General features: G+C 42.2%; 1 protein-coding gene across 7 annotated transcripts in view; it reads right to left on the bottom strand.

The window, feature by feature from the left end:
- LOC109875211 (astrotactin-1) overlaps positions 1-27,185 on the bottom strand; it is a 261,237-nt gene that overhangs the window by 29,730 nt on the left and 204,322 nt on the right. For all 7 annotated transcript variants that reach the window (XM_020467457.2, XM_020467459.2, XM_020467458.2 and 4 more), the window contains one exon: positions 12,113-12,248. In XM_020467457.2, the coding sequence (XP_020323046.1) occupies positions 12,113-12,248 (136 nt within the window). The remainder of the gene's footprint in view (positions 1-12,112; positions 12,249-27,185) is intronic.

The following is a 27,185-nucleotide window of genomic DNA, read 5'->3' as shown; positions in this document are numbered from 1 at the left end:
ACGCGGATGGAAGCCTGAGAGTCAGCCCCAAAAATGTCTTGGGGGGGGGGCTCACAGGGAGTATGGCTATGCCAGCTAGGAGACCTGCGCAAACTCCCTGTGCTTACCAGGGGGCTAGAGAGACCGGGCAGGCACCGTGTTATGCAGTGGTGCGCACGGTGTCCCCAGTGCGGGTGCATAGCCCGGTGCGGTATATTCAAGCTCCGCGTATCGGCCGGGCTAGATTGAGCGTCGAGCCAAATGCCATGAAGCCGGTTCTACGCAGCTGGTCTCCAGTGCGTCTCCTTGGGCCGGCTTACATGGCACCAGCCTTGCGCACGGTGTCTCCGGTTCGCCTGCATAGCCCAGTGCGGGCTATTCCACCTCGCTGCACTGGCAGGGCGACCGTGACCATTCAACCGGGTAAGGTTGGGCAGGCTCGGTGCTCAAGAGCTCCAGTGCGCCTGCACGGTCCGGTCTATCAGATAGGACTGTTTCGGTTTTTGTTACGTTCATTTACGTTCTTTGTTTTGTAGTGTTTGTATTGATTTGTGTTTTTATGTTTGTTTATTACATGGATCGCAATCTACACGCCGCATTTTGGTCCGACCCTCCTTCACATCAAGAGAACCGTTAAATTCATGTTATAGTGCCAGACATGCAAACATATACAGTTGGCATTGGTGTTATGATTTTAGTTGTTCTTGATGTCCTTTGTTTTAAATGTATTATTATTGCATTATTGTTTGCTGTTCTCTTCTTTTCCTTTTTTCTCTTTAGTTCATTCTCTTGGTTGTTAATGCATTGGGGGGGGGGGGGTAGTTCTTGGGGGTGGGGCATGGAATTAATTCTATATATATTTTTTCTTCCGGGGGGGGGGGGGGACTGTGGGAGAGGTCTCGAATGGTTGCGGGACAGCTATTGGGGAACTGTGGGGGGATCTTGGAGGGTTCGGGTTCACGTTTTCTGGCCTGGTGGTAGATCAGTCAACATGCCCTTGAGCAGGGCATTGACCCTGGATGCGTCTGTGTCGCTCTGAATGGGAATCTGTTGGATGACTGGTATGATGTAGTTTTTGAGCTGCTTCACTGCAAGTATATTGTACGTTTCAAATATTCAATAAATTCAAAAATCTATTTAAAAAAAAGCTTTTTACTATTATTGTTTATATCATTTATTTTTGTTTCATAGTATACTTTATTTTTTATTTTGTTTAGACACATTTCTCAAATTGCAGTACGTTTGCCAATCGGTTGTGTACCCTGACATATTTGTCATTCCTTCTGCCTCATCCCTCTCAGCCCTAGCATTTTCAGTTCCTCATCAATCCACGGGTATTCAACCGTTTTTACAGTCATTTAATAAGCAATTTCATAAATGTGTCAAGTGCAGCACCTGGTTGCTCTTCATTACACTTCACAGACCAACAAATATTCTTCAACATAGGAATCACTACAAAACCTCTTGTATGACCTCATACACTATATTAGGAACAGTCTTTTGAACGTTGGTGTTCCTAGATATGGTTACTATATGGATTTGCATACTGCTTTAAAGCAAATTTCAGCAGCATTAGTAAAGATGTGATCAATACATGTTGATGGTTTCATGCCTGTGGCGTTTGTAACTAGCCTGGTAGGTTGACTGATAAACTTTAGAGTTTTCAATCCAGGTTCTAAAACTGTTACAAGTATGTCTGTGTGTATAACAGAACTGCTATGGCAGGCGAAACCCCGAGGACAAACCATCCCAATGTTTTTTCAGCCTACCACTATTTACAATGGCTGCCTAACCACTATTTACAATGGCTGTCACTTTTACTATAAGCCCTCCCAGATTGCAGTTCCTAAGGCTTCCACTAGATGTCAACAGTCTTTAGAAAGAGTTTCAGGCTGGTTTTTGGAAAAATTTGCCAGAAATTGTAGTTTGTCTAGGTGGCTCCCATTTTGGCTGTAGTGTTTCGAAGCGCGTGAATGAGAGCGCGTTCTTTGGAAAAGACAATAACGATTCTACATCTTAAATTGTATAGTTTATTTACGTATTAGGGTACCTGAGGCTTGATTATGAATGTAGTTTGACTTGTTTGGAAAAGTTTATTAGTAATGTTTGAGATTCATTTTGTATTCATTTTGATGGAGGAAAACTGGGTGGATTATTGACTGAAGTGCACCAGCTAAACTGAGTTTTTATGGATATAAAGGACATTATCAAACAAAAGGACCATTTGTGATGTAACTGGGACCTTTTGGAGCGCCAACAGAAGAAGCTCAAAGGTAAGGCATTTATTACATCGCTATTTCTGACTTTCGTGTTGCACCTGCCTGGTTGAAATATGTTTTTCATGGTTTTGTATGCGGGGCGCTGTCCTCAGATAATCGCATGGTGTGCTTTCGCCATAAAGCCTTTTTGGAATATGGCACAGCAGCATTTCGCGCTCTCCAATTTCACCGGATGTTAGCCAGGTGGGACACTACCGTCCCACAAGAAGTTAAGCTACATGTTAACGTGAGCTATTTTCAACACGTTTCTGGGATGCTTGATTGTTTTCATTGCTTTACTGGGAAGCTTAGCAGAAGTAGATATGCTCATGTTATTTGTGTTAGTGCAGGGTGAGCTGCACACAGTGGACTTCCTACTAGGGCGCACTGCCTCAGTGCTTACAGTATAACTGTGGTTCATAGGCACATGATTACAGCATACAATAGCTGTAGGCTCAGCAGAGGCATTCAGGGCAATTAGATAGATATCAATTTGATTACTTACATTGAGTCTTCCAACGCCACTGGGATAATGTACGTTTTCTGAAGAATTATGACAACTCAGAAACAATGGTAGTGTAACGATGCACGCTGAGAGTCGGGAAGCATGTTCAGGGAGTGCATTTAATAAATAAACAAACACACCAAGAACTGGGGGAGAAACCAAAGGGAGTGACATATATAGGGCAGGTAATCAAGGAGGTGATGTCATTATGTGACTAATACTGGTGACAGGTGTGCGCCCTAACGAGCAGCCTGGAGAGCGAGCACACATGACAGGTAGGGATTAACTGAGCTGGGTTTGGGTCATTGATAAGTCATTGTCTCAACGCAGCCTTATAATGCTGTGAAAAGATCCAGGAACACAAATGATTTGGGTGGATCCCATCCTCCTTATAATGAGCTTTGTTTCCTGAAGGTATCAAAATTGTCAACAAATGTTATACCCACAGATCTGCAATAGCCAAGTAGCCAGTTACGGAAGGGCTAAAAGTCTGCTGAATCGTTCAATGCCACGATTTAGGGAGGACCAGATATTATGGGGTGTTTGTTGGTGTTCTTTAAAATATTTCTTCATCTGTTCTGAGCTGCCCTTCAAAATGTCATTGATTCCCACATGAACTACGATACTCAATTTCCTTATGCAGGTTTAAAATGTTTGGAAGCAGCTCATTGATGTCCTGTTTTTGCTTGGGTTATTCCTATTGCTATACATCAGAACCATTTGAAAAGACAACATGCTCAAGATGAGTTTTTCCTCTTTCCATCCTTTGTGTAATCTTTTCAGTTTGGCTACCCCATTTACAGTGCATGTGTGAGGTAAGTGGCTACATGTGTGGAGGATAGCAGGCTGTCTGATGAAGGGAGCAGAGTATGAGTAGTAGAGAAAGGAGAGGGAAGGTGGAGGGGAGCCGAAGGAACCTTTAACTCCTAGAGCATGGCAAAATTCATTACACCGATTGACCTTAAACACAGAGTTAAGCGTTCCATGCGGTCATTAAAAACACACTGGCCACCAGGCAGCACAACATTGACCTCACATGGGTTTACGTCACCACAATATCATCTTGTGTTACTACAGCCACAGGAACAAAACACACTGTAATGTCCAGTAACACAGAAAAGGAATAACCATAAACTACTGTCATTACACCTGGCAATGACCTCACTTAAAATACACAAGACCTCCCAAAGAGTTTTATGAAGTTTATCATTTTGCTTATAAACAAAAGTCATTATGATATACAGTTGAAGTCAGAAGTTTACATTCACCTTAGGCAAATACATTGAAACTCAGTTTTTCACAAACCTAGTAAAAATTCCCTGTCTTAGGTCAGTTAGGATCAACACTTTTTATTTTAAGAATGTAAAATGTCAGAATAATAGTTGAGAGTGATTTATTTCTGCTTTTATTTCTTTCATCACATTCCCAGTGGGTCAGAAGTTTACATACACTCAATTAGTATTTGGTAGCATTGCCTTTAAATGGTTTAACTTGAGTCAAACGTTTCGGGGAGCCTTCCACAAGCTTCCCACAATAAGGTGGGTGATTTTTGGCCCATTCTTCCTGACAGAGCTGGTGGAACTGAGTCAGGTCTGTAGGCCTCCTTGCTCGCACACGTTCTTTCAGTTCTGCCCACTAATTTTCTACAGGATTGGGGTCAGGTCTTTGTGATGGCCACTCCAATACATTGACTTTGTTGTCCTTAAGCCATTTTGCCACAACTTTGGAAGTATGCTTGGGGTCATTGTCCATTTGGAAGACCAAGCTTTAACTTCCTGACTGATGTCCTGAGATGTTGCTTCAATATATCCACATCATTTTCCTGCATCATGATGCCATCTTTTTTGTGAAGTGCACCAGTCCCTCCGGCAGCAAAGCACCCCACAACATGATGCTGCCACCCCGTGCTTCACAGTTGGGATGGTATTCTTCAGCTGGCAAGCTCACCCTTTTTCCTCCAAACATAACGATGGTCATTATTCCATCAGACCAGAGGACATTTCTCCAGGTTATGTTCATATAGGACTCATTTTACTGTGGTTATAGATACTTTTGTACCTGTTTCCTCCAGCGTCTTCACTTCACAAGGTCCTTTGTTGTTGTTGTTCTGGGATTGATATGTACATTGAAATAACATCCCAAATAGTTGACGTCCCTGAATTTTTCGGAACCGTCTCAGGGCTTCTTCTTCCAATAGGGCACTTTCCCTTTAATTCCCAATTAAATAGCCAGCATCAGCTGCGCAAAAGTGGGGTTGTGATGGAGACGTGAATGAGGATGTGTTCAATCCTCAGTTCCGAAGCTTCTCTATTCCGTTTGTTTTGTTGGTTTTAAACGTGTGTTTTGTTGCCTAGTAGAGTTTACCCAGGATCGGATCTACTCTTTGCTTCCATGGATTACACCTCTCTGTTCTTCGTGGCCTTTCTCCGCTGGAGATCTGTTGGCGGATTAGATTGGATTGTCTGACTGACCGACTGACTACAACCTTTTTGTATACGGTGTTTCATTTGTTTTGATGTGAAGTATACTGTGATGATTTATGTAGTTAGTTGTAGTTGAGGACTTAGTAAGAATTGATACACTTTATAGTTGTGTGGTAAAATAATTGTTATATTGATTGTATGATTTGATACTGGGTGTACGCTACACTTGTATGAACGGACAAACATTGCAGGACTAAGGTCACTTGAGTTCCCTGAACTTCTCTACCGGGCTGGACTCTTTTTAGGCCCGAGGTACAGGACATTTCTGGAGGAACCAGAACTCATTGTGTTATTATTATATGTGTGTGTAATCCTTTGTTGGTAATACAACCCACGCAAAATAATAGTTGTTTTTGAAGTTCTTTCCAATGTTTCAAGGGTTTATGTAAAGTTTATTTCCATCCTGACTTTTACATAAGTCGTTTGTATTGGTGTAGACTTGACGGACCAGATGGGACTCATTCCCTCCCAAACCAAAAGGAGAAACCAATGTTTTCTCTGGTAGGCACAACCTACCTGGCACCCCTATAAATAATAACCTCAAGTCAAAACGGTTACATAAAAAAATGGCTCCCCAGATGGGACAGCTCAACATTGAGAACTAACCAAAGCAAATATTTTGTGTGGAATTAAAACAATGGATTCACCCCAAGAAAATGTGCTCATCCATATCCTACCTGTCAATGGGAATACACAGGGCCATTCTGACCATCAAGCTGACAGCACAAATCAATGTGAATGGAGATAATGGAGTTGATTTGGGCCAGAGCCCTGGGAATCTGAATGCTCGGTCTGGACCACCGGCCACAGGAGGTCTAACCAGTTACTCACTTATTGACATGGAACTGTGTGGAAGTACTGAGCTAGCCCTCCCTCTGACACCCAACCTTCCGCCATTGTCTGGTTTATCTCATGAGGTTGTAGTCTTACAACTTCAAGGTGACATCCTTATTTTCGTCGGACTCAACAACATAAATGCAAATGTCTGAGGGAAGAGCAACAACAGAGTGCCATGGAATTCAGAAACTCACTGAGCACTCTAACCCACAGTTGACAGAGCTCAGTGAGAGTGGAAGACGGGAAATTACCGGTGCCATGGACAGGCAGTTTGAGTTTACCAACGAAACCAACTCACTGCCACTCTCCAATGGCGCATGCAACATCACTACACTGATGTCTTCAAGGACGTTAATTCAGTTTTTTCTCCCCTGGTTAACACTGTAGACCACTTGCAGAACGAGCTTTCTAATTGTGTTAATGTTGGATGACGTATCTGTGGACATGGCCTCCATTAGGCACAACTCCTTGCACAGAGCTTCTCTGGTGTCCACTTCTGTTCAGACCACTGAGGGCCAAGCTGGAACCTCCGAACAGCCAAGACAAGGTCATGCTGCAGCCACCCTTTGCAGGATGCAATCCACCATGCATCCTGGTGTTCATTTTTATGTTCCGATAACTCCCTCCCCCTCTACATCCTCAATCCCTCCTAGCTCTTTTGTTCATGGTGATTTGAGTAGATGTCATGTGGGGGCGATGCCCATTAACCTCTTTCAGCTAGGGGGCACTATTTTTATGTTTGGAAAAATAACGTTTCCAAAGTAAATGGCCTATTTCTCAGGCCCATATGCTAGAATATGCATATAATTGTCAGATTAGGATAGAAAACACTCAAGTTTCCAAAACTGTCAAAAATATTGTCTGTGAGTATAACAGAACTGATATTGCAGGTGAAAACCTGAGGAAAATCAAACCAGGAAGTGGCTTCTATTTTGAATGCTCCATGTTCCATAGCCTGCCTTCGCTCCATTTTAAAGGGATATCAAGCAGATTCCTTTTCCTATCGCTTCCTCAAGGTGTCAACAGTCTTTAGACATAGTTTCAGGCTTTTATTTTGAAAAATGAGCGAGAAAGATCACATCGCGTCTCCCTCCTACTGAAGAAGACAGTTGCGGTTGATATATTATCGATTCTATATTTTAAACAACCTGAGGATTGATTATACAAAACGTTTGACATGTTTCTGTGGACATTAACGGAGACTATTTGGAATTTTTGTCTGCGTTGTCATGACCGCTCGAGCCTGTGGATTTTCTGAACATAACGAAACAAAGAGGTATTTTGGATATAAAAATAATCTTTATGGAACAAAAGGAACATTTATTGTGTGGTGTCCAGATTGATATCGCACACAATTGCTACTGGTTTCCATACAATCTGAGCAAGAATAATTTCTTCCAATCAGAAGCTACGAAGTTACATGATTGGAGATCAAATGTGGCAGTCTTCTCTGCCGTTGCTCAGGTACCACTAACCCTTGCTAATCCTTCTGATGATCTCCTTTTACCGGCTGTGAGAAGAGCTCAGCTGGAACAGCCAGAGGAGTTAAGGCTGTTGGAACAGAATAATGCTGATGTATGTACATTAAAGCTAGGACGCACCGGGCTCCTGAAGCACAAAATATTCCTTACACAGGAAATGCTGATCAAGCAGAAGCCATATCGTTTGTCCCCAGTGACGCTAATCATCCAAAAGGGACTCATTAATGATATGTTAACACAAGATATAATAGAATGTTCCTCCTCTCCCTGGGCTCCTCCTGTTGTCCTCATCCCAAAAAAGACCGGTGATCTTAGATTTTGTGTGGACTATAGGAAGATCAACAATGTTTTCCAGACTGATGCCTATCCTCTTCCCACCATCCACGAGATCCTGGAGTCATTGTCTGGTGCTGTTGTGTTCACTACCCTTGACCTCAATAGTGGTTATTGGCAAGTTGAAATGGACCAGGAAAGCAAGGACAAGACTGCTTTTGTCTGTGCTGAGGGCTTGTTTTCCTTTAAGGTGATACCCTTTGGATTAAATAATGCACCTGCCACTTTCCAAAGATTGCGTTAGGTGAGCTCAAAGGGAAAATCTGTTTAGTCTGCCTGGACGATATAATGATCTACTCCCAGAACAGAGAACAACACTTTCAAGATCTTCAAGCAGTGTTGGACAAGCTAAGAGAAGCTGGTCTGACCTTGAATATGAAGAAGAGCAACTTCTGCCAAACCTCCCTGAAGTTCCTTGTCCATATTGTGTCTTTTGACAGCATTCATGTGGATCCTGAAAAGACAAAGGCTGTACAAGACTTCCCTGTGCCAACCACACTCAAGGCCCTTCAACGGTTCCTTGGGATGGCTGGATGGTACCATCAGTTTGTGTAAAACTTCTCCCAGGTGGCAGAACCACTCAACGCGTTGGAGCGAAATTCCTATGGACGGCAGAGTACCAGACCTCCTTTGAAACCCTGAATCGACACCTCGTCACACCTCCCATTTTAGGTCATCCCAACTTTTATTGCCTTTTAGTTGTTTACACTGATGCAAGTGATGTTGGACTTGGTGCTGTCCTAGTCCAACAGACTGGAGTTGGCACTGAAGAAGTGCTAGCGTTCGCCAGTCGGACATTGAATGGAGCAGAACGGACCTACTCCACAACCGAGCAAGAGTGCCTTGCAGTTGTCTGGGCTTTGGAAAAGTGGAGGTACTACCTGGAGGGAAGACACTTCACTGTGGTCACTGACCAGTCCTCCCCTGTGTGGGTGTTCAAGACCAACAAACCAAGTACCAGACTCATTAGATGGGCTCTACGGTTGCAAGAGTTCACCTTTGCAGTAGAATACAGGATAGGAAAATACAACACTGTTCCAGATGCCTTATCCAGAGCTCCTGCTTGTGGTAATGGTGGCCCTCATCTTACATGTGCTACTGTCCTGTCTAGCAGTCGAGACTCACCCAAAACTGACTTTCCCATCTCTGATGGGGCCATTTGGAAAGCCCAACAGGATGATCCAGAAGTACAGGCTTTGTATTAGACTATCCTGGAAGATGGAGAAAAGATGGTCAATCCTACCACAAAGCTGACCATCATTGAAGACAAAGTCTACCGTGTTGTACAACTACCTCACAGAACCCTGTACCAAATGTACATACCTGAAACTCTACGCCTTCAACTGCTTCAACATTTCCATGAAGACCCATTAGCTGGTCATTTGGGCAGGTTCAAAACCTACAAGCGGTTGCAAGCATTACTGTACTGGCCACATCTGAGCATGGATGTGAAGTCACACATCCGAAACTGTCAGTTTTGTCAAATGTACAAACCAGAAGGTAGAAAGCCTGCTGGCAAGTTGCAGCAAACGGTGGTTACCCGACCTTGGGAAATGTTAGGAGTGGATTTGATGGGCCCATTTCCTAGAAGCTCCAATCAGAATGTGTACATGCTTGTTTTTGTTGATTACTATTCAAAGTGGGTGGAACTCTTTGCCCTGCGTCAGGCAACAGCGAGGACCGTCTCTAACATCCTTACGAAAGAGATCCTGACTCGCTGGGGAGTGCCTGATTACATCCTGTCGAGGTTCCCAATTTGTCTCTGATCTCTTTGAGGAGACCTGCCAAAGATGGAACCTGAGACAGAAGTTGACCACGGCCTATCACCCACAGACCAACCTCACTGAGAGAGTAAATCAAACCTTGAAGACAATGGTTGCTTCCTATGTAGGGACCCAGCACAAACACTGGGACAAGCACCTTCATGAGTTTCGATTTGCCCTGAATTCTGCTGTGCAAGAGTCCACTGGAGTCACACCTGCAGAGCTGAACCTAAGTCGTCCCCTCCGAGAACCCTTGGATATGGTGCCAGAACCCAGCAGCTTACTCCAGACGCTGCTTGCTATGACCAGGTAGTCCATCTCCACGACTTGAGAGCGCTTGTCTCAAAGAACATGATCCAGGCTCGACTCAAGCAGAAGAGAAATTATGAATAGAACAGACGAGACATGCAGTTCCAGCTTCGTGATCGGGTGTGGCTTCGCTCTCATCCTTACTCGAAAGCTGAACAATTCTTCTCGGCCAAGCTCGCTCCTAAATGGCAAGGACCATATAGGATTTTGGAGCAGCTGGGCCCTTTGAACTACCGAGTGGTGAAAGAGGACACAGGTGAATATATGCACGTTGTCCATGTCTCACGCCTTAAGGCCTGTTACCCCTCGACTGAGGAATTGGAGGCGATTGAGCACCGCAAGGTCCTGGATATCTTTGAAGAGGAAAGTGAGGAGACTTTTCTCGGATTCCCAGACCCAGAAGTCTCACACCTTAAAGCCTGTGACCCCTCAGCTGTGGAGCGTGAGCTCCAAAAAGTCATGAATATCTTTGTAGAGGAAAGTGATGAGGAGACCTTTCTCGGTTTCCCCGACCAAGATGTGCCTTCCAGTGCAATGGTCGGCTTTTTCCAGGGGAGGGGGTGTGTGACGGCCCTGAATTTTTATGAACCTTCTCAGTGCTTCTCCTTCCAATAGGGTGCTTTCCCTTTAATTCCCAATTAAAAAGCCAGCATCAGCTGCGCAAAAGTGGGGTTGTGATGGAGACGTGAATTAGGATGTGTTCAACCCTCAGTTCCGAAGCTTCTCTATTCCGTCTGTTTTGTTGGTTTTAAACATGTGTTTTGTAGCCTAATAGAGTTTACACAGGATCGGATCCACTCTTTGCGTCCGTGGACTACACCTCTCTGTTCTTCCTGGCCATTCTGAGGTGGAGATCTATTGGCGGATTGGACTGTTTGACTGACTACAACCTTTTTGTATACGGTATTTCATTTGTTTTGATGTGATGTATACTGTGATGGTTTATGTAGTTAGTTGTAGTTGAGGACTTAGTAAGAATTGATACGCTTTATAGTTGTGTGGTAAAATAATTGTTATATTGATTGTATGATTTGATACTGGGTGTACGCTACACTTGTATGAACGGACAAACATTGCGGGACTAAGGTCACTTGAGTTCCCTGAACTTCTTTACTGGTCTGGACTCTTTTTAGGCCCGAGGTACAGGACATTTCTGGAGGAACCAGAACTCATTGTGTTATTATTATATGTGTGTGTAATCATTTATGTTGGTAATACAACCCACGCAAAAGAATACAGTTGTTTTTGAAGTTCTTTCCAATGTTTTAAGGGTTTATGAAAAGTTTATTTCCATCCTGACTTTTACATAAGTCGTTTGTATTCGTGTAGACTTGACGGACCAGATGGGACTCATTCCCTCCCAAACCAAAAGGAGAAACCAATATTTTCTCTGGTAGGCACAACCTACCTGGCACCCCTATAAATAATAACCTCCAGTCAAAACCGTTACATAGTGCACATTTTGTCAAGGACAAGGTCTTCTCTGTCATGTTTGTCTGTGCACCTAATCTCTTGATCTTATGATTCTTGTTTCTGCTATTAGCATTAAGTGCTACGTTGACGCACTTTCAAGCTGTTCCAAAGTATGAGCTACTTCCCCAACTGTCTGAACCATATTTAAAACACTTGTCTTTAAGTAGTACATGCACATGACAGAGGAGTGATTCCAGGCTCTCCCCTTCACAAACTGGTTGTTGTTCCCTTCATGTAGACTGTTTCCATTGGATAACACCTACATGACTTACACATCCATGGAACATCCAGGGAAGTTGGCTTAGGCCAAGGACAGTGCTTCCCTCAGCGCAATAGACAACAGAGTTGTAATACAGTATAAACGTTATAGGAAATATGCTTACCCAGGTTCTGTCTTTACTCTCAGAAGATTTGCTAGCTAGTTTGACATGATCCAGTAACCCATCTTCATATTCTGCAATTCGTCAAATTTCACATTTTCCTTTTTCACTTTTTTGTTGTGGTCTTTTTCTAAAATATCTTACATTCAAGTCACTGCTTGCTAAATCAAGCTTGAAGGAGGCAAGCAATGCATTTACAAGTTAGTTATGTACTGTATATTTGACATGATCTGAGTGGTGATAATGATGATATAGTATTTTTCTTTTGTAACACAAGAGAAACACCCATTGCTAATTGTACAGTCACTTACATGTAAGTGGTGTCTGGCTCCAGGCAGCGAATGATCATGCTGACGGAGGAGGTCAGGAGGTCAGGGATATCCCCAAGCATCACACACGGAGACTTGGCCCCAGACAGGATATCATCCACAAAGCTCAACATTGTCTCTGTATGGGAGGAAAACTCATTCATCAAATAATCACTGACATCAAGAGAGGAAATGTCCACCAACAAACATCACAAATATTCATTCATTGCAACAGCTACCATATTTAAGTAGACCTTCAAGTAAGCAGCCAGAAATGGAAATTGAGATGCTTTAACCCACATGAATCAATTATTCTAAGCCATAGACTAATATCTAAGGCTTTTACATTCAGTTTGGGGCACATTAGGAACATGTACAGTATGTCTACCGTCAGCCACCAACATAAGGTTTTCAGAGATCTTAGCTCAACTAATATGCCATGCTTGTTCTAATTAAGGAGAGGCAGGAAAGGTGTTTTCCCTATGCATTTTAGCTCACTGGGAAAGACATTCTCTCAAGTGGTCACTCTGTATGTCCTCTCTGAATCCTGCTCAAACCATATGGGTAACAAACTGGTAAAAACATTGGGTTAGGTGCCAGTGAAAACGTCACAGAGAAAACAAAAGACTGTACCAGCTATCACTGAGAAATATTTATCTTGCACAGAGGAACGTGTTTTTAAAAACAAAAAGATTCAAATTAAAAGTGACATTGTGAAATATTTAAGTTCACCATACTGGGACTTGCTTGATTGATAATTTCCCATGCCTTCTCACACTCCTCTCTCGTTTGGATAGTCCATGTGGAGAATCCAGACGTAATTGGGGACCCGATATGAAAAACTCTCAGCCATCTTCAGCACCTGTCCGATCCATTAACAATTGAAGTGAAATATATTGGCTAGAGGGACCAAGTCTGCAAAACTGACTGTAAAACCTCAGAAGGTGAGACAACCCATAATTCACTTCAAACTTTTTGGCACAGTGATTTCTCCCAGCAATCAAAGAAACCTAATGTAAACAACCACAGCTGAATGACAAGCACTTAACGTTTGTCCTTAAAGGAAAAGCTGTCTCAAACATCATGGTTCTTTAAACGAGTCAATTTTAAAAGTAGTATTGGCAAGATACAGTACTATAACGCACAATGTACTGTAGGAGTGTATTATATTTATATATAATCTACAGTACCAGTCAAAAGTTTGGACACACCTACTCATTCCATTTTTTATTTTTTACTATTTTCTACATTGTAAAATAATAGTGAAGACATCAAAACTATGAAATAACAGAAATGGAATCATGTAGTAACCATTTTTTTTTAAACAGATAAAAATTGATTTTATATTTGAGATTCTTCAAAGTAGCCACCCTTTGCCTTGATGAAAGCTTTGCAAACTCTTGGCATTCTCTCAACCAGATTCATGATATAGTCACCTGGAATGTATTTCATTTTACTGGTGTGGCTTGTTAAAAGTTCATTTGTGACTCACCACCTGGATTCGGTCTTATGTAGCAAAATTTGAAATGGTGTTTTTTACATTATATAAAAGTAGACATTCAGAGCTACAAAATGGTTAATCATACATTGCATTTGAGGAGCAATGGGAAAGTAATCCTGCTTTGAAATTTGATGAACTTGTAAACTCACTTTTGAGAAAATCGCCTTTGAATGTTTTGCTATCTAGTGAAGAGCATTTCTATATCTACACCCATTCAGCATCGTTCACACCCCCACCTTAAGCTTTAGCCCCACTCATCACGTTTCGCTCTCGCAGCGCACACTTGATGCTCTGGCCGATGATTTGTTTACTTTTGGATAACCGCCTGGCTACTCCAACCTCGGCCAACAGCTCCGCCCCCCCCGCAGCTACTCGCCCAAGCCTCTCCAGGTTCTCCTTTACCCAAATCCAGATAGCAAATGTTCTGAAAGAGCTGCAAAACCTGGACCCGTACAAATCAGATGGGCTTGACAATCTGGACCCTCTATTTCTGAAACTATCTGCCGCCATTGTCGCAACCCCTATTACCAGCCTGTTCAACCTCTCTTTCATATCGTCTGAGATCCCCAAGGATTGGAAAGCTGCCGCAGTCATCCCCCTCTTCAAAGGGGGAGACACCCTGGACCCAAACTGTTACAGACCTATATCCATCATGCCCTGCCTATCTAAGGTCTTCGAAAGCCAAGTCAACAAACAGGTCACTGACCATCTCGAATCCCACCGTACCTTCTCCGCTGTGCAATCTGGTTTCCGAGCCGGCCACGGGTGCACCTCAGCCACGCTCAAGGTACTAAACGATATCATAACCGCCATCGATAAAAGACAGTACTGTGCAGCCGTCTTCATCGACCTTGCCAAGGCTTTCGACTCTGTCAATCACCATATTCTTATCGGCAGACTCAGTAGCCTCGGTTTTTCGGATGACTGCCTTGCCTGGTTCACCAATTACTTTGCAGACAGAGTTCAGTGTGTCAAATCGGAGGGCATGCTGTCCGGTCCTCTGGCAGTCTCTATGGGGGTGCCACAGGGTTCAATCCTCGGGCCGACTCTTTTCTCTGTATATATCAATGATGTTGCTCTTGCTGCGGGCGATTCCCTGATCCACCTCTACGCAGACGACACCATTCTATATACTTCCGGCCCGTCCTTGGACACTGTGCTATCTAACCTCCAAACGAGCTTCAATGCCATACAACACTCCTTCCGTGGCCTCCAACTGCTCTTAAACGCTAGTAAAACCAAATGCATGCTTTTCAACCGATCGCTGCCTGCACCCGCACGCCTGACCAGCATCACCACCCTGGATGGTTCCGACCTTGAATATGTGGACATCTATAAGTACCTAGGTGTCTGGCTAGACTGTAAACTCTCCTTCCAGACTCATATCAAACATCTCCAATCGAAAATCAAATCAAGAGTCAGCTTTCTATTCCGCAACAAAGTCTCCTTCACTCACGCCGCCAAACTTACCCTAGTAAAACTGACTATCCTACCGATCCTCGACTTCGGCGATGTCATCTACAAAATTGCTTCCAACACTCTACTCAGCAAACTGGATGCAGCTTATCACAGTGCCATCCGTTTTGTCACTAAAGCACCTTATACCACCCACCACTGCGACTTGTATGCTCTAGTCGGCTGGCCCTCGCTACATATTCGTCGCCAGACCCACTGGCTCCAGGTCATCTACAAGTCCATGCTAGGTAAAGCTCCGCCTTATCTCAGTTCACTGGTCACGATGGCAACACCCATCCGTAGCATGCGCTCCAGCAGGTGTATCTCACTGATCATCCCTAAAGCCAACACCTCATTTGGCCGCCTTTCGTTCCAGTTCTCTGCTGCCTGTGACTGGAACGAATTGCAAAAATCGCTGAAGTTGGAGACTTTTATCTCCCTCACCAACTTCAAACATCTGCTATCTGAGCAGTTAACCGATCGCTGCAGCTGTACATAGTCTATCGGTAAATAGCCCACCCATTTTTACCTACCTCATCCCCATACTGTTTTTATTTATTTACTTTTCTGCTCTTTTGCACACCAATATCTCTACCTGTACATGACCATCTGATCATTTATCACTCCAGTGTTAATCTGCAAAATTGTAATTATTTGCCTACCTCCACATGCCTTTTGCACACAATGTATATAGACTCCCCTTTTTTTTCCTACTGTGTTATTGACTTGTTAATTGTTTACTCCATGTGTAACTCTGTGTTGTCTGTTCACACTGCTATGCTTTATCTTGGCCAGGTCGCAGTTGCAAATGAGAACTTGTTCTCAACTAGCCTACCTGGTTAAATAAAGGTGAAATAAAAAATAAATAGAAAAAATGAAAACAGCCTAACCAGTTCTGCTGGCAACAATTTCATTATGCTTTTTTTGCAGATGTTTACAGACTCCGGGCATATTCAACGGCTGTTGTACACACGTCACGTAACGTTAGCAAACGAGCCAGCCAGCCAACGTTAGCTAGTTAAATAATAAAAAGTACCAAAGATGCCAATGTGCTGGGAGCTAACCAACAATTTCCAATGTTTGCTAGCTAACATTAGGCTCTAACTAGAACAGCACAAGGCTCTGGGAGATGAATAATAACATCAGCAAGGGATCCAGCCAGCTAACGTTAGCTAGCTAGCTAACAGTAAACTTTAGCTTCAGACATATAGCTTGCTAGCTAGGTAAACAATGTACTTAGCTAGGTAAACAATGTACTTAGCTAAGTAAACAAAGTGCAAGTTCACACACACGTCACAAAGCATTAGCTAACAAGCCAGAGAGCTAACGTTAGCTAGTCAAACAACAATGAACAGTGCCAACAATGCCAAAGTGCTGGGAGCAAACCAACCATGTTTAATGTTAGTGAGTTAACATTAGGCTCTAAATAGAACAGCAAACGGCTCTGGGAATAATATCAGCTAGCCAGCCAGCCAGCTACCGTTAGCTTGAAATGAAACCACTTTCTGCCAAAATTAGAAACATTTTCAGATATTACAAGTTAACGTTAGCTAGGTAACGCTAGACTATCTTACCTGTATACATCATCGTGCATGGACGCGTCTCCCTGTCAGGAATGCCATGCCACGGTTGCCCTTAGTTTGAAGATGAAATCCGGAGACACTTGTTTACTCCATCTCCATCATACTCTAATTCCACTGATTCCACAACAACAATAAAACATTTTTTTAAAGCAGCGTTTGACAGGATTACCAACACAGACTGACAAGCTTCTATGGCAGACCAATCTGAACTCCTCTCTCGGCATGTCCAGCCCACTCATTATCTCAGCCAATCATGGCTAGTGGGAAGGTTGCTAACTTTTTCTGTGGCTTAACCTGTTGAGTGTAGGGGGCAGTATTTTGATGTTTGGATGAAAAACGTACCCAAATTAAACAGCCTATTTCTCAGGCCCAGAATCTAGAATATGCATATAATTGACAGCTTAGGATAGAAAACACTCTAAAGTTTCCAAAACTGTCAAAATATTGTCTGTGAGTATAACAGAACTGATGTTACAGGCGAAAGCCTGAGAAAAATCCAATCCGTAAGTGACTCATCTTTTGAAAGCCCTGCGTTCCGATGCGTCCCTATTGAGCTGTGAATGCCCTATCAACCAGCTTATGCTTTCTACGTATTCCCCAAGGTGTCTACAGCATTGTGACGTAGTTTTACGCATTTATGTTGAAGAATACCTGTAGGCGGCTTCATTGCGCAAATGGTCACCTGGTGTTCCCAGAGAAATTCTCGAGTAAAATACAGAGGTAGCCATTATTCCAATCGCTTCTACTGAGAAACCAATTGTCCCAGTTGATATATGATCGAATAGATATTTGAAAAACACCTTGAGGATTGATTATAAACAACGTTTGCCATGTTTCTGTAGATATTATGGAGCTAATTTGGAATATTTTTCGGGGTTGTCGTGACCGCAATTTCCCGTCGATTTCTCAGCCAAACGTGAAGAACAAAAGGAGCTATTTCGCCTACAAAAATAATATTTAGGGAAAAAATGAACTTTGGCTATCTACCTGGGAGTCTCGTGAGTGAAAACATCTGAAGTTCATCAAAGGTAAACGATTTAATTTGATTGCTTTTCTGATTTTCGTGACAAGGTTGCCTGCTGCTAGCAAGGCATAATGCTATGCTAGGCTATCGATAAACTTACACAAATGCTTGTCTAGCTTTGGCTGTAAAGCATATTTTGACAATCTGAGATGACAGGGTGATTAACAAAAGGCTAAGCTGTGTTCAAATATATTTCACTTGTGATTTTCATGAATAGGAATACTTTCTAGGAAGATTTATGTCCGTTGCATTATGCTAATTAGTGTCAGATGATGACAACCGTCCTGTTTACGGGATGGGGTGTCACTAGAGGTTAAATATTTTTTGTAATTTAATTTGAATTTGGCGCTCTGTAATTCAGCGGTGGTTGACGAAAATTATCCCGCTAACGGGATGAGTGCATCAAGAAGTTAACCAACGAGGCTCGTAATTTAACAATTTTATCGTATTTACAGATGAAAGTTCACTAAGAAGGCATTTCTGCCAAATGCATTTTGATAAATATATATTTTTTACATTCACATGGAGCTCCTGTTAAGTCGTGACATGCGACACCTAGTTTCTTGAATCGGGTCACATTTGTGGAATTTATTTCCTTCTTAACGCGCTTGAGCCAATCAGTTGTGAAGTGACAAGGTAGGGGTGGTATACAGAAGATAGCACTATTTGGTAAAAGACCAAGTCCATATTATGGCAAGAACAGCTCATATCAACAAAGAAAAAATGACAGTCCATCATTACTTAAAGGACAGTCAATCCGGAAAATCTCAAGAACATTGAAAATATCTTCAAGTGCAGTGGCAAAAACCATCAAGCACTATGACGAAACTGGCTCTTCTGAGGACTGCTACAGGAAAGGAAGATGCATAATTACCTCTGCTGCAGAGGATAAGTTCATTAGAGTTCCCAGCCTCAGAAATTGCAGCCCAAATAAATGCTTCAGAGTTCAAGTAACAGACACATCTCAACATCAACTGTTCAGAGGAGACTGTGTGAATCAGGCCTTCATTATCAAATTGCTACAAGGAAAACACTATTAAAGGACACCAATAATAATAAGAGACTTGCTTGGGCCAAGAAACACGTGCAATGGACATTAGACCAGTGGAAATCTGTCCTTTGATGTGATGAGTCAAAATGAGAGATTTGGTTCTTTATAAGTAGGTGAACGGATGATCTCTGCAGGTGTTGTTCCCACCGTGAAGCATGGAGGAGGAGCTGTAATGGTGTGGGGCTTTGCTGGTGAACCTGTCTGTGATTTATTTAGAATTCAAGGCACACTTAACCAGCATGGCTACTACAGCATTCTGCAGCGATAACCCATCCCACCTGGTTTGCTCTTATTCTCACTATCATTTGTTTTTCAACAGGACTATGACCCAACACACCTCCAGGCTGTGTAAGGGCTATTTGACCAAGAAGGTGAGTGAGGGAGTGCTGCATCAGATGACCTGGCCTCCACAATCACCTGACCTCAACCCAATTGAGATGGTTTGGGATGAGTTGGACAGCAGAGTGATGGTAAAAGCAGCCAACAAATGCTCAGCATATGTGGGAACTTTTTCAAAACTGGAAAAGCATTCCAGGTGAAGCTGGTTGAGAGAATGCCAAGAGTGTGCAAAGCTGTCATCAGGTGGATACTTTGAAAACTCAAAAATATATTTTGATTTGTTTGACACTTTTTGGTTACTACATGATTCCTTGTGATATTTAATCGTTTTGATGTCTTCACTATTATTGTACAATGTTGAAAATAGTAAAAATAAAGAAAAACCCATGAATGAGTAGGTGTGTCCAAACATTTGACTGGTACTGTATATACACTACCGTTCAAAGGTATGGGGTCACTTAGAAATGTCCTTGCTTTTTAAAGAAAAGCCAATTGTTTTTGTTTGTCCATTAAAATAACATCAAATTGATCAGAAATGCATTGTAGACACTGTTAATATTGTAGCTTTCTTCTGAAACTCGTCAGTCTATTCTTGTTCTGAGAAATGAAAGCTATTCCACACGGGAAATTGGCAAGAAACTGAAGATCTCATACTACTCCCTTCACAGAACAGAGCAAACTGTCTCTAACCACAATAGAGAGAGGAGTGCGAGGCCCCGCTGCACAACTGAGCAAGAGAACAAGTACATTAGTGTGAAGTTTGAGTCCATATAACTTATTATGCAACTTTATTTTTTATTTAGACTTGCCATAACAAAGGGGTAAAATGATTGACTTCAAGACATCAGGGTTTCATGATAAATTAATTTGTAAATATTTACAAAAACATGAATCCACTTTTGACATTACGAGGTATTGTGTGTAGGCCAGTGATAGAAACATCTCAATTTAATACATTTTATATTTAGGCTGTAACACAACCAAATGTGGAAAAAGTCAAGGGGTGTGAAAACATTCTGAAGGCACTGTAAGAAGCAGACACATCCACACCAATTCGATATTGCTTTCCGTAGTCAAGCACAAACTGAATTCCATGAGCCTGTCTGGCCCCAGGACCGAGTTTCCCAAACTCACATTTTGCTTTTTGTCCTAGCACTACACTGCTGATTTTTGAATAACCAAAGCTTGATGAGGAGTTTGATACTTGAATCAGCTGTGTAGTGCTAGGGCAAAAACCAAAACATGCACCCAGAGCCCCAGGAACGATTTTTTGGAAACCCTGTGTTAGGCTATAGCCTACATTCAACCTCCAGGAAAGAACAATACAATAAGCCTACAACAGATGTGTCGTGCCGTGGGGTAAAAATGAATGAATGCGCAATGGTCATTGCCAAAGAACAGGCAGAACCTCATCCGAAATTCTATATATTATCGAAAAGAAGAGGTTCTAAGGTACACAACCCTGAAAATACTGTCTTTCAACACTCAAATTGAGCACATGAAACCTGTTTCAAATTATCACTGAGAAGTAGGCTAACTGTTCCAGACATGAGATCATCTCACTTCGCACACGAGAGCATCACTTCGCACTGGCAATTTTTAAAATTTCAATTGTTATATTTCATTATATTCTTACAATAAAATAGATTTGACTTTACTGTGATAAGGGTACAGCAATATAAGAGTGCCTTGTATTCTATAACAAACAAGGATATGCCACTGCATAACCATAATCACAGTAAAATAGGCTATATTAAATTCAGAATAGGCTATTCTATTCATTCGAAAATACTGTTTTTAATTTCCTAATATGGCTTTATTAGACTGTTTAAAATATACAAAAGGCATCATTGGCTGCTTCTTGTATAGGCCTACTTTATGTCCTGTTCTACTAAATAGGCTACACATCTGGCCAACTAGCCTATTTTCTCCTTGTCGATTTCATGTCCTTCTCAATTGGCCGACGAGACAATAAAGGCAATATTGTTCTATTTCTTAATAATTATTAGTATTTTCTTAGCAATGACAAAGCTCTGAGCACAGGCAATTGACAGTTTATTCTCTGATTTGTTATCACAGATGGAAGTGCATTTTAGTAATGTTTCATGTCTGTTTAAAAAAATATATAGTTCATTTTTTGGTACATATCAATTAATTGAGGAACTCAAAAACAAAAGAAAATAAACTTTTCATTGAGCAGTGTGCAGTACAAGGGGGCTGATGGGCAGTCAAGGGTTGTTGAGTAACGGACTGGACCAATCATCGACAGCCGTGCATGACCTGTCTTTTATTTAATTCGGTGGCAGGTTAATTCTCAGATTTGTTGAAATTTAAGACATGTTTTTATGCATTTTAAAAATTAATAAATGTTGTTTTTGGTAGGCTAGGCTACTCTATTATTAAATGAAATAATGGTACATTGAAAAGGGGGACCCTCAAGAGGCCCCTGAGCTGTAGGACTGTGTCAGTGTTGATATCCATGGCTAACTCAGAATACATTGTGCAAAAAGAGAGGACATAGTGACAGACACAGCTGTACAGTACATAGATTATTAAAATAAGCAAAACAAGCTTAGACAAATTCTAGGTTTTAATTAATCATAGTATACACTGAACAAAAATATAAATGCAACATTATAAATGCAACACTCAGATTTACTGAGTTACAGATTTCACTCTTCAATGGCTGTGCAAAGCTGCTGGATATTGTCGGGAACTGGAAAACGCTGTCGTACACGTTGATCCCAAACATGGGATCGTTGATCCCAAGCATCCCAAACATGCTCAATGGGTGACGTGTCTGGACATGCAGGCCATGGAAAAACGGGGACATTTTCAGCTTCCAGGAATAACGTGGCATTATTATGCTGAAACGTGAGGTGATGGGGGAAGATGAATGACCGACACAACAATTCAAATATCCATCAATAAAATGCAATTATGTTTGTTGTCCATAGCTTCTTGCCCATACCATATCCCCACCGCCACCATGGAGCACTCTGTTCCCAACATTGACATCAGCAAACCGCTTGCCCACACAACGTCAGTTGAAACCAGGATTCATCTGTGAAGAGCACACCTCTCCAGCATGCCAGAGGCCATCAAAAGTAAGCATTTGCCCACTGAAGTCGGTTACAACGTCAAACTGTAGTAAGGTCAAGATCCTGGTGCGGATGACGAGCATGCAGATGAGCTTCCCTGAGACTGTTTCTGACAGTTTGTGCAGAAATGTTTTGATCGTGCAAGCCCACTGTTTCATCTGCTGTGTGGGTTGCTCATCTCAGACCATCCTGCAAGTGAAGAAGCCGGATGTGGAGGCCCTGGGCTGGCATGGTTACATGGTCTGCGGTTGTGAGGCCGGTTGGACGTACTACCAAATCCTCTAAAATGACGTTGATGGCGGCTTATGGTAGCGAAATGAATATTCAATGCTCTGGCAACAGCTCAAGTGAACATTCCTGCAGCCAACATGTAGATGTCCTAAGTCTGCAAGACACAAATAATTCTTCCAAAAATTGATTGCAGACAGATTATTTCACTTAGAATTCACTGAATCACAATTCCAGTGGGTCAGAAGTTTACATACACTGTGCATTGACTGTGCATTTAAATGGCTTTAGAAGCTTCTGATAGGCTAATTGACATCATTTGAGTCAATTGGAGGTGTACCTGTGGATGTATTTCAAGGCCTACCTTTAAACTCAGTGCCTCTTTTCTTGACATCATGGGAAAATCAAAAGAAATCAGCCAAAACAATTGTAGACCTCCACAAGTCTGGTTCATCCTTGGGAGCAACTTCCAATTGATACCTGAAGGTACCACGTTCATCTGTACAAATAATAGTATGCAAGTATAAACACCATGGAATCACGCAGCCATCATACCGCTCAGGAAGGAGATGCGTACTTTGGTGCGAGAAGTGCAAATCAATCCCAGAACAACAGCAAAGGACCTTGTGAAGATGCTGGAGGAAACGGGTACAAAAGTACCTAAATCCACAGTAAAACGAGTCCTATATTGACATAACCTGAAAGGCCACTCAGCAAGGAAGAAGCCACTGCTCCAAAACCGCCATAAAAAAGCCAGACTACGGTTTGCACCTGCACATGGGGACAAAGATGATAGTTTTTGGAGAAATGTCCCCTGGTCTGATGAAACAAAAATATAACTGTTTTGCCATGACAATCATTATGTTTGGAGGAAAAAGGGGGAGGCTTGCAAGCCGAAGATCACCATCCCAACCGTGAAGCACGTGGGTGGCAGCATCATGTTGTGGGGGTGCTTTGCTGCAGGAGGAACTAGTGCACTTCACAAAATAGATGGCATCATGAGGCGGGAAAATTATGTGGATATATTGAAGCAACATCTCAAGACATCAGTTCACCAAGTTAAAGCTTGGTCGCAAATGGGTCTTCCAAATGGACAATGACCCCAAGCATACTTCCAAAGTTGGGGAAAATGGCTTAAGGACAATTTTACCTTTATTTAACCAGGCAAGTCAGTTAAGAACACATTCTTATTTTCAATGACGGCCTGGGAACAGTGGGTTAACTGCCTGTTCAGGGGCAGAACGACAGATTTGTACCTTGTCAGCTCGGGGGTTTGAACTCGCAACCTTCCGGTTACTAGTCCAACGCGCTAACCACTAGGCTACGCTTGGCACAAAGTCAAGGTACTGACCTCAATCCTATAGAAAATTTGTGGGCAGAACTGAAAAAGCATGTGCGAGCAAGGAGGCCTACAAACCTGACTCAGTTACACCAGCTCTGTCAGGAGGAATGGGCCAAAATTCACCCAACTTATTGTGGGAAGCTTGTGGAAGGCTACCTGAAACGTTTGACCCAAGTTAAACAATTTAAACGCAATGCTACCAAATGCTAATTGAATGTATGTAAACTTCTGACCCACTGGGAATGTGATGAAAGAAATAATAGCTGAAATAAATCATTCTACTATTATTCTGACATTTCACATTCTTAAAATAAAGTGGTGATCCTATCTAACCTAAGACAGGGAATTTTTACAAGGATTAAATGTCAGGTGTTACTTTCCCCCGTTTCCGTGTTCCCCCCAAGCAGCTGATTGGTCGGCCACGTCAATTATTGGAGAGTTGACCCCGCCCCCTCGTCAGGATACAGCTGTATCCCATTAGACCCCTTTTCCAGCTATTTTAGCCAGTGTTCTGTTGCTCAGAAGCGAGCTGAGGGTGATAGTCTGTGTTGGTTGTTTCTTAGAAAGAGCTTATTGTTATATCCTGTATTGCTTGTGGCTCAGAGAGAGCTTCTTGTATGGCCTGTGTTGGTTGTTGCGCAGGTTGTTGCCAGTTTTTGTAGCCGGTCCTACTAAAGTGTGTCAATGACAAAATGACTGTTTTTGATTATAGAAAGTGTTTGTATTATTCTGTTTCATTTGTTCCCAGGGGGGAGGGGGAATGCACCTAGGGAGTGCTTAGGCAAAAGGCCTGCGGGCATACATAACCCGTAGTATTTACTGTCTATACACACTAGGTAAGACCTGGGTGGACCACCCTGTGTATTTTTGCTAGTGCACCAGGTGGTGCTAAGGTAGGTAGGTAGGTAGGAGAGGGGGCTTTGATATTTACTTTCTTTGCTTCGGTCCAGGCCCTTTTCCCCAAAATTACCATGTGACGGAATAAATTCCCTGTAGACGGTACCCATATCTGCCTTTGTCATCCTTGCTCGCACCTACAATCCCATACCTCTTTCACTCCACGAGTTGAGTTGTAGCAGGGTGTTGCGTTCCCTCTCCCTAGAGGCTTACGTAACATCAGGAATTATGAAAAACTGAGTTTAAATGTATTTGGCTATGTAAACTTCCGACTTCAACTGTATCTTGGCAAAGACGAAACATTTTAGAGAAATGTTTTTTGTACATTTGGAACATTTCTGGGATAACTTATTTCAGCTTATGAAACATGGGATCAACACTTTACATGTTGTATTTATATACATGTGTATATATACATTTTGCCATGTTTTATAGTGTTAAATAAGGTTTATTTGGTACATCCTTGTTGTCATTGGTAGGCCCTGGGTCAGTTGCACCCTTAGCCCCACAGCAGCCCTACTTCTGGGTGCAACCCATGAATAGATTGATGAAGAAGCATCACGAGAGAGGGAGTTTACTTTGGCACATTAGATATCAGTATTATGGTCCTGGAGAATTTGAAAAGTTTTCACTTCCGTAGTGTCACATTTAATCTCCAACTCCAGGTCTCAATCATCACATTAACATAAACAATGATTCTGCTAAGGTGCAGATTCTGAACTTGACACTGTCTGCAATTCTTTGATGAAAGTGAGTGATTTTAAAGGGAATGACAGAGTGAAAAACCTTAAACCTGTCACACACAGACACTCTTTTGTTCAATAAACAGGAAAGAAATGTAACCTGAAAATGATCTGATCCATCGCATAAATTCCCATAACCAAAACAACTGCTAGGTACCAGCAGATTTGGCAGCTCCGTAAAGACTCAACAAACAACATCTGGATCTTGTTGTCTACTTTGACGAACAGAAGGCAAGAGATGGACAACAGTTTCTAAAGCATTGCTTCTTGGCACTTCCCAGTGAAAAATGATTAACCGACTTGTTCTCCAACAGAACGTATTGTCTTTTTCAGAGCAATAGAGGAAATAAAGCCCTATTTGAAGTGGGGTAGGAGGGGGTGTAATTTAAAAAAAGTGAAGTTTCTTGGAGAGAGGGAGGAAGAACACTTCAATCTGCGTATACTTTCTCAGAAAAAAGCCTTTGATAAGAACACTGCCTCTGCCATTTACGTCATAGAACCGCTTGCGATTTATACTGCATTATTTTCAATTATGGCCTTAGAGATGGGATAAATCATCTGTTCTTGAAATCGGGCAAAAGGGCAAATTTCAATACGGAATCGAAGCTGATAGCACTTGAACTTGTGTGTTCCAAAGCTGAATCTGAGATTTGCCAAACCCCAAAAACGATGTCCAAAAAGCATTCAAAATGGCAATTTACACTGTTGGATCGCATTACAAAGATGAAACTCAGTTGATTTCTGATTAATGACAATGTATTAATCATACATTTTGGGATGCATAACATAATGCATAATGTTTTTAGGGTCCCACTTTCTGTAAAAGTGATTTTTGGTTGAGGAGAGAAAAAAACATTTCATGAAGCTCATGAGCTCGGCAGTGATTATTATTTGCTATGCTCTTCTGCACTCAGCGGTCCCGTTCTGTAAACTTGTGTGGCCTACCACATCGCGGCTGAGCCGTTGTTGCTCCTAGACATTTCCACTTCACAATAACAGCACTTACAGTTGACTAGAGCAGCTCTAGCAGGGCAGACATTTTACGAACTGACTTTGGAAAGATGGCATCCTATGACGGTGCCACGTTAAGTCACTGAGCTCTTCTACTACCAATGTTGGTCTTTGGAGATTTCATGGCTGTGTGCTCTATTTTATACAACAGGTGTGGTTGAAATAGCCAAATCCACTCATTTGAAGGGGTATCCACATACAGTGCCGTGCGAAAGTATTCGGCCCCCTTGAACTTTGCGACCTTTTGCCACATTTCAGGCTTCAAACATAAATATATAAAACTGTATTTTTTTGTGAAGAATCAACAACAAGTGGGACACAATCATGAAGTGGAACGACATTTATTGGATATTTCAAACTTTTTTAACAAATCAAAAACAAAAAAATTGGGCGTGCAAAATTATTCAGCCCCTTTACTTTCAGTGCAGCAAACTCTCTCCAGAAGTTCAGTGAGGATCTCTGAATGATCCAATGTTGACCTAAATGACTAATGATGATAAATACAATCCACCTGTGTGTAATCAAGTCTCCGTATAAATGCACCTGCACTGTGATAGTCTCAGAGGTCCGTTAAAAGCGCAGAGAGCATCATGAAGAACAAGGAACACACCAGGCAGGTCCGAGATACTGTTGTGAAGAAGTTTAAAGCCGGATTTGGATACAAAAATATTTCCCAAGCTTTAAACATCCCAAGGAGCACTGTGCAAGCGATAATATTGAAATGGAAGGAGTATCAGACCACTGCAAATCTACCAAGACCTGGCCGTCCCTCTAAACTTTCAGCTCATACAAGGAGAAGAC

Source organism: Oncorhynchus kisutch, linkage group LG30 (assembly GCF_002021735.2).
Source record: "Oncorhynchus kisutch isolate 150728-3 linkage group LG30, Okis_V2, whole genome shotgun sequence".
Classification (NCBI taxonomy): domain Eukaryota; kingdom Metazoa; phylum Chordata; class Actinopteri; order Salmoniformes; family Salmonidae; genus Oncorhynchus; species Oncorhynchus kisutch.
The sequence above is the reverse complement of the archived record's forward strand: the minus strand, read 5'-3'. Positions and strand labels throughout refer to the sequence as shown.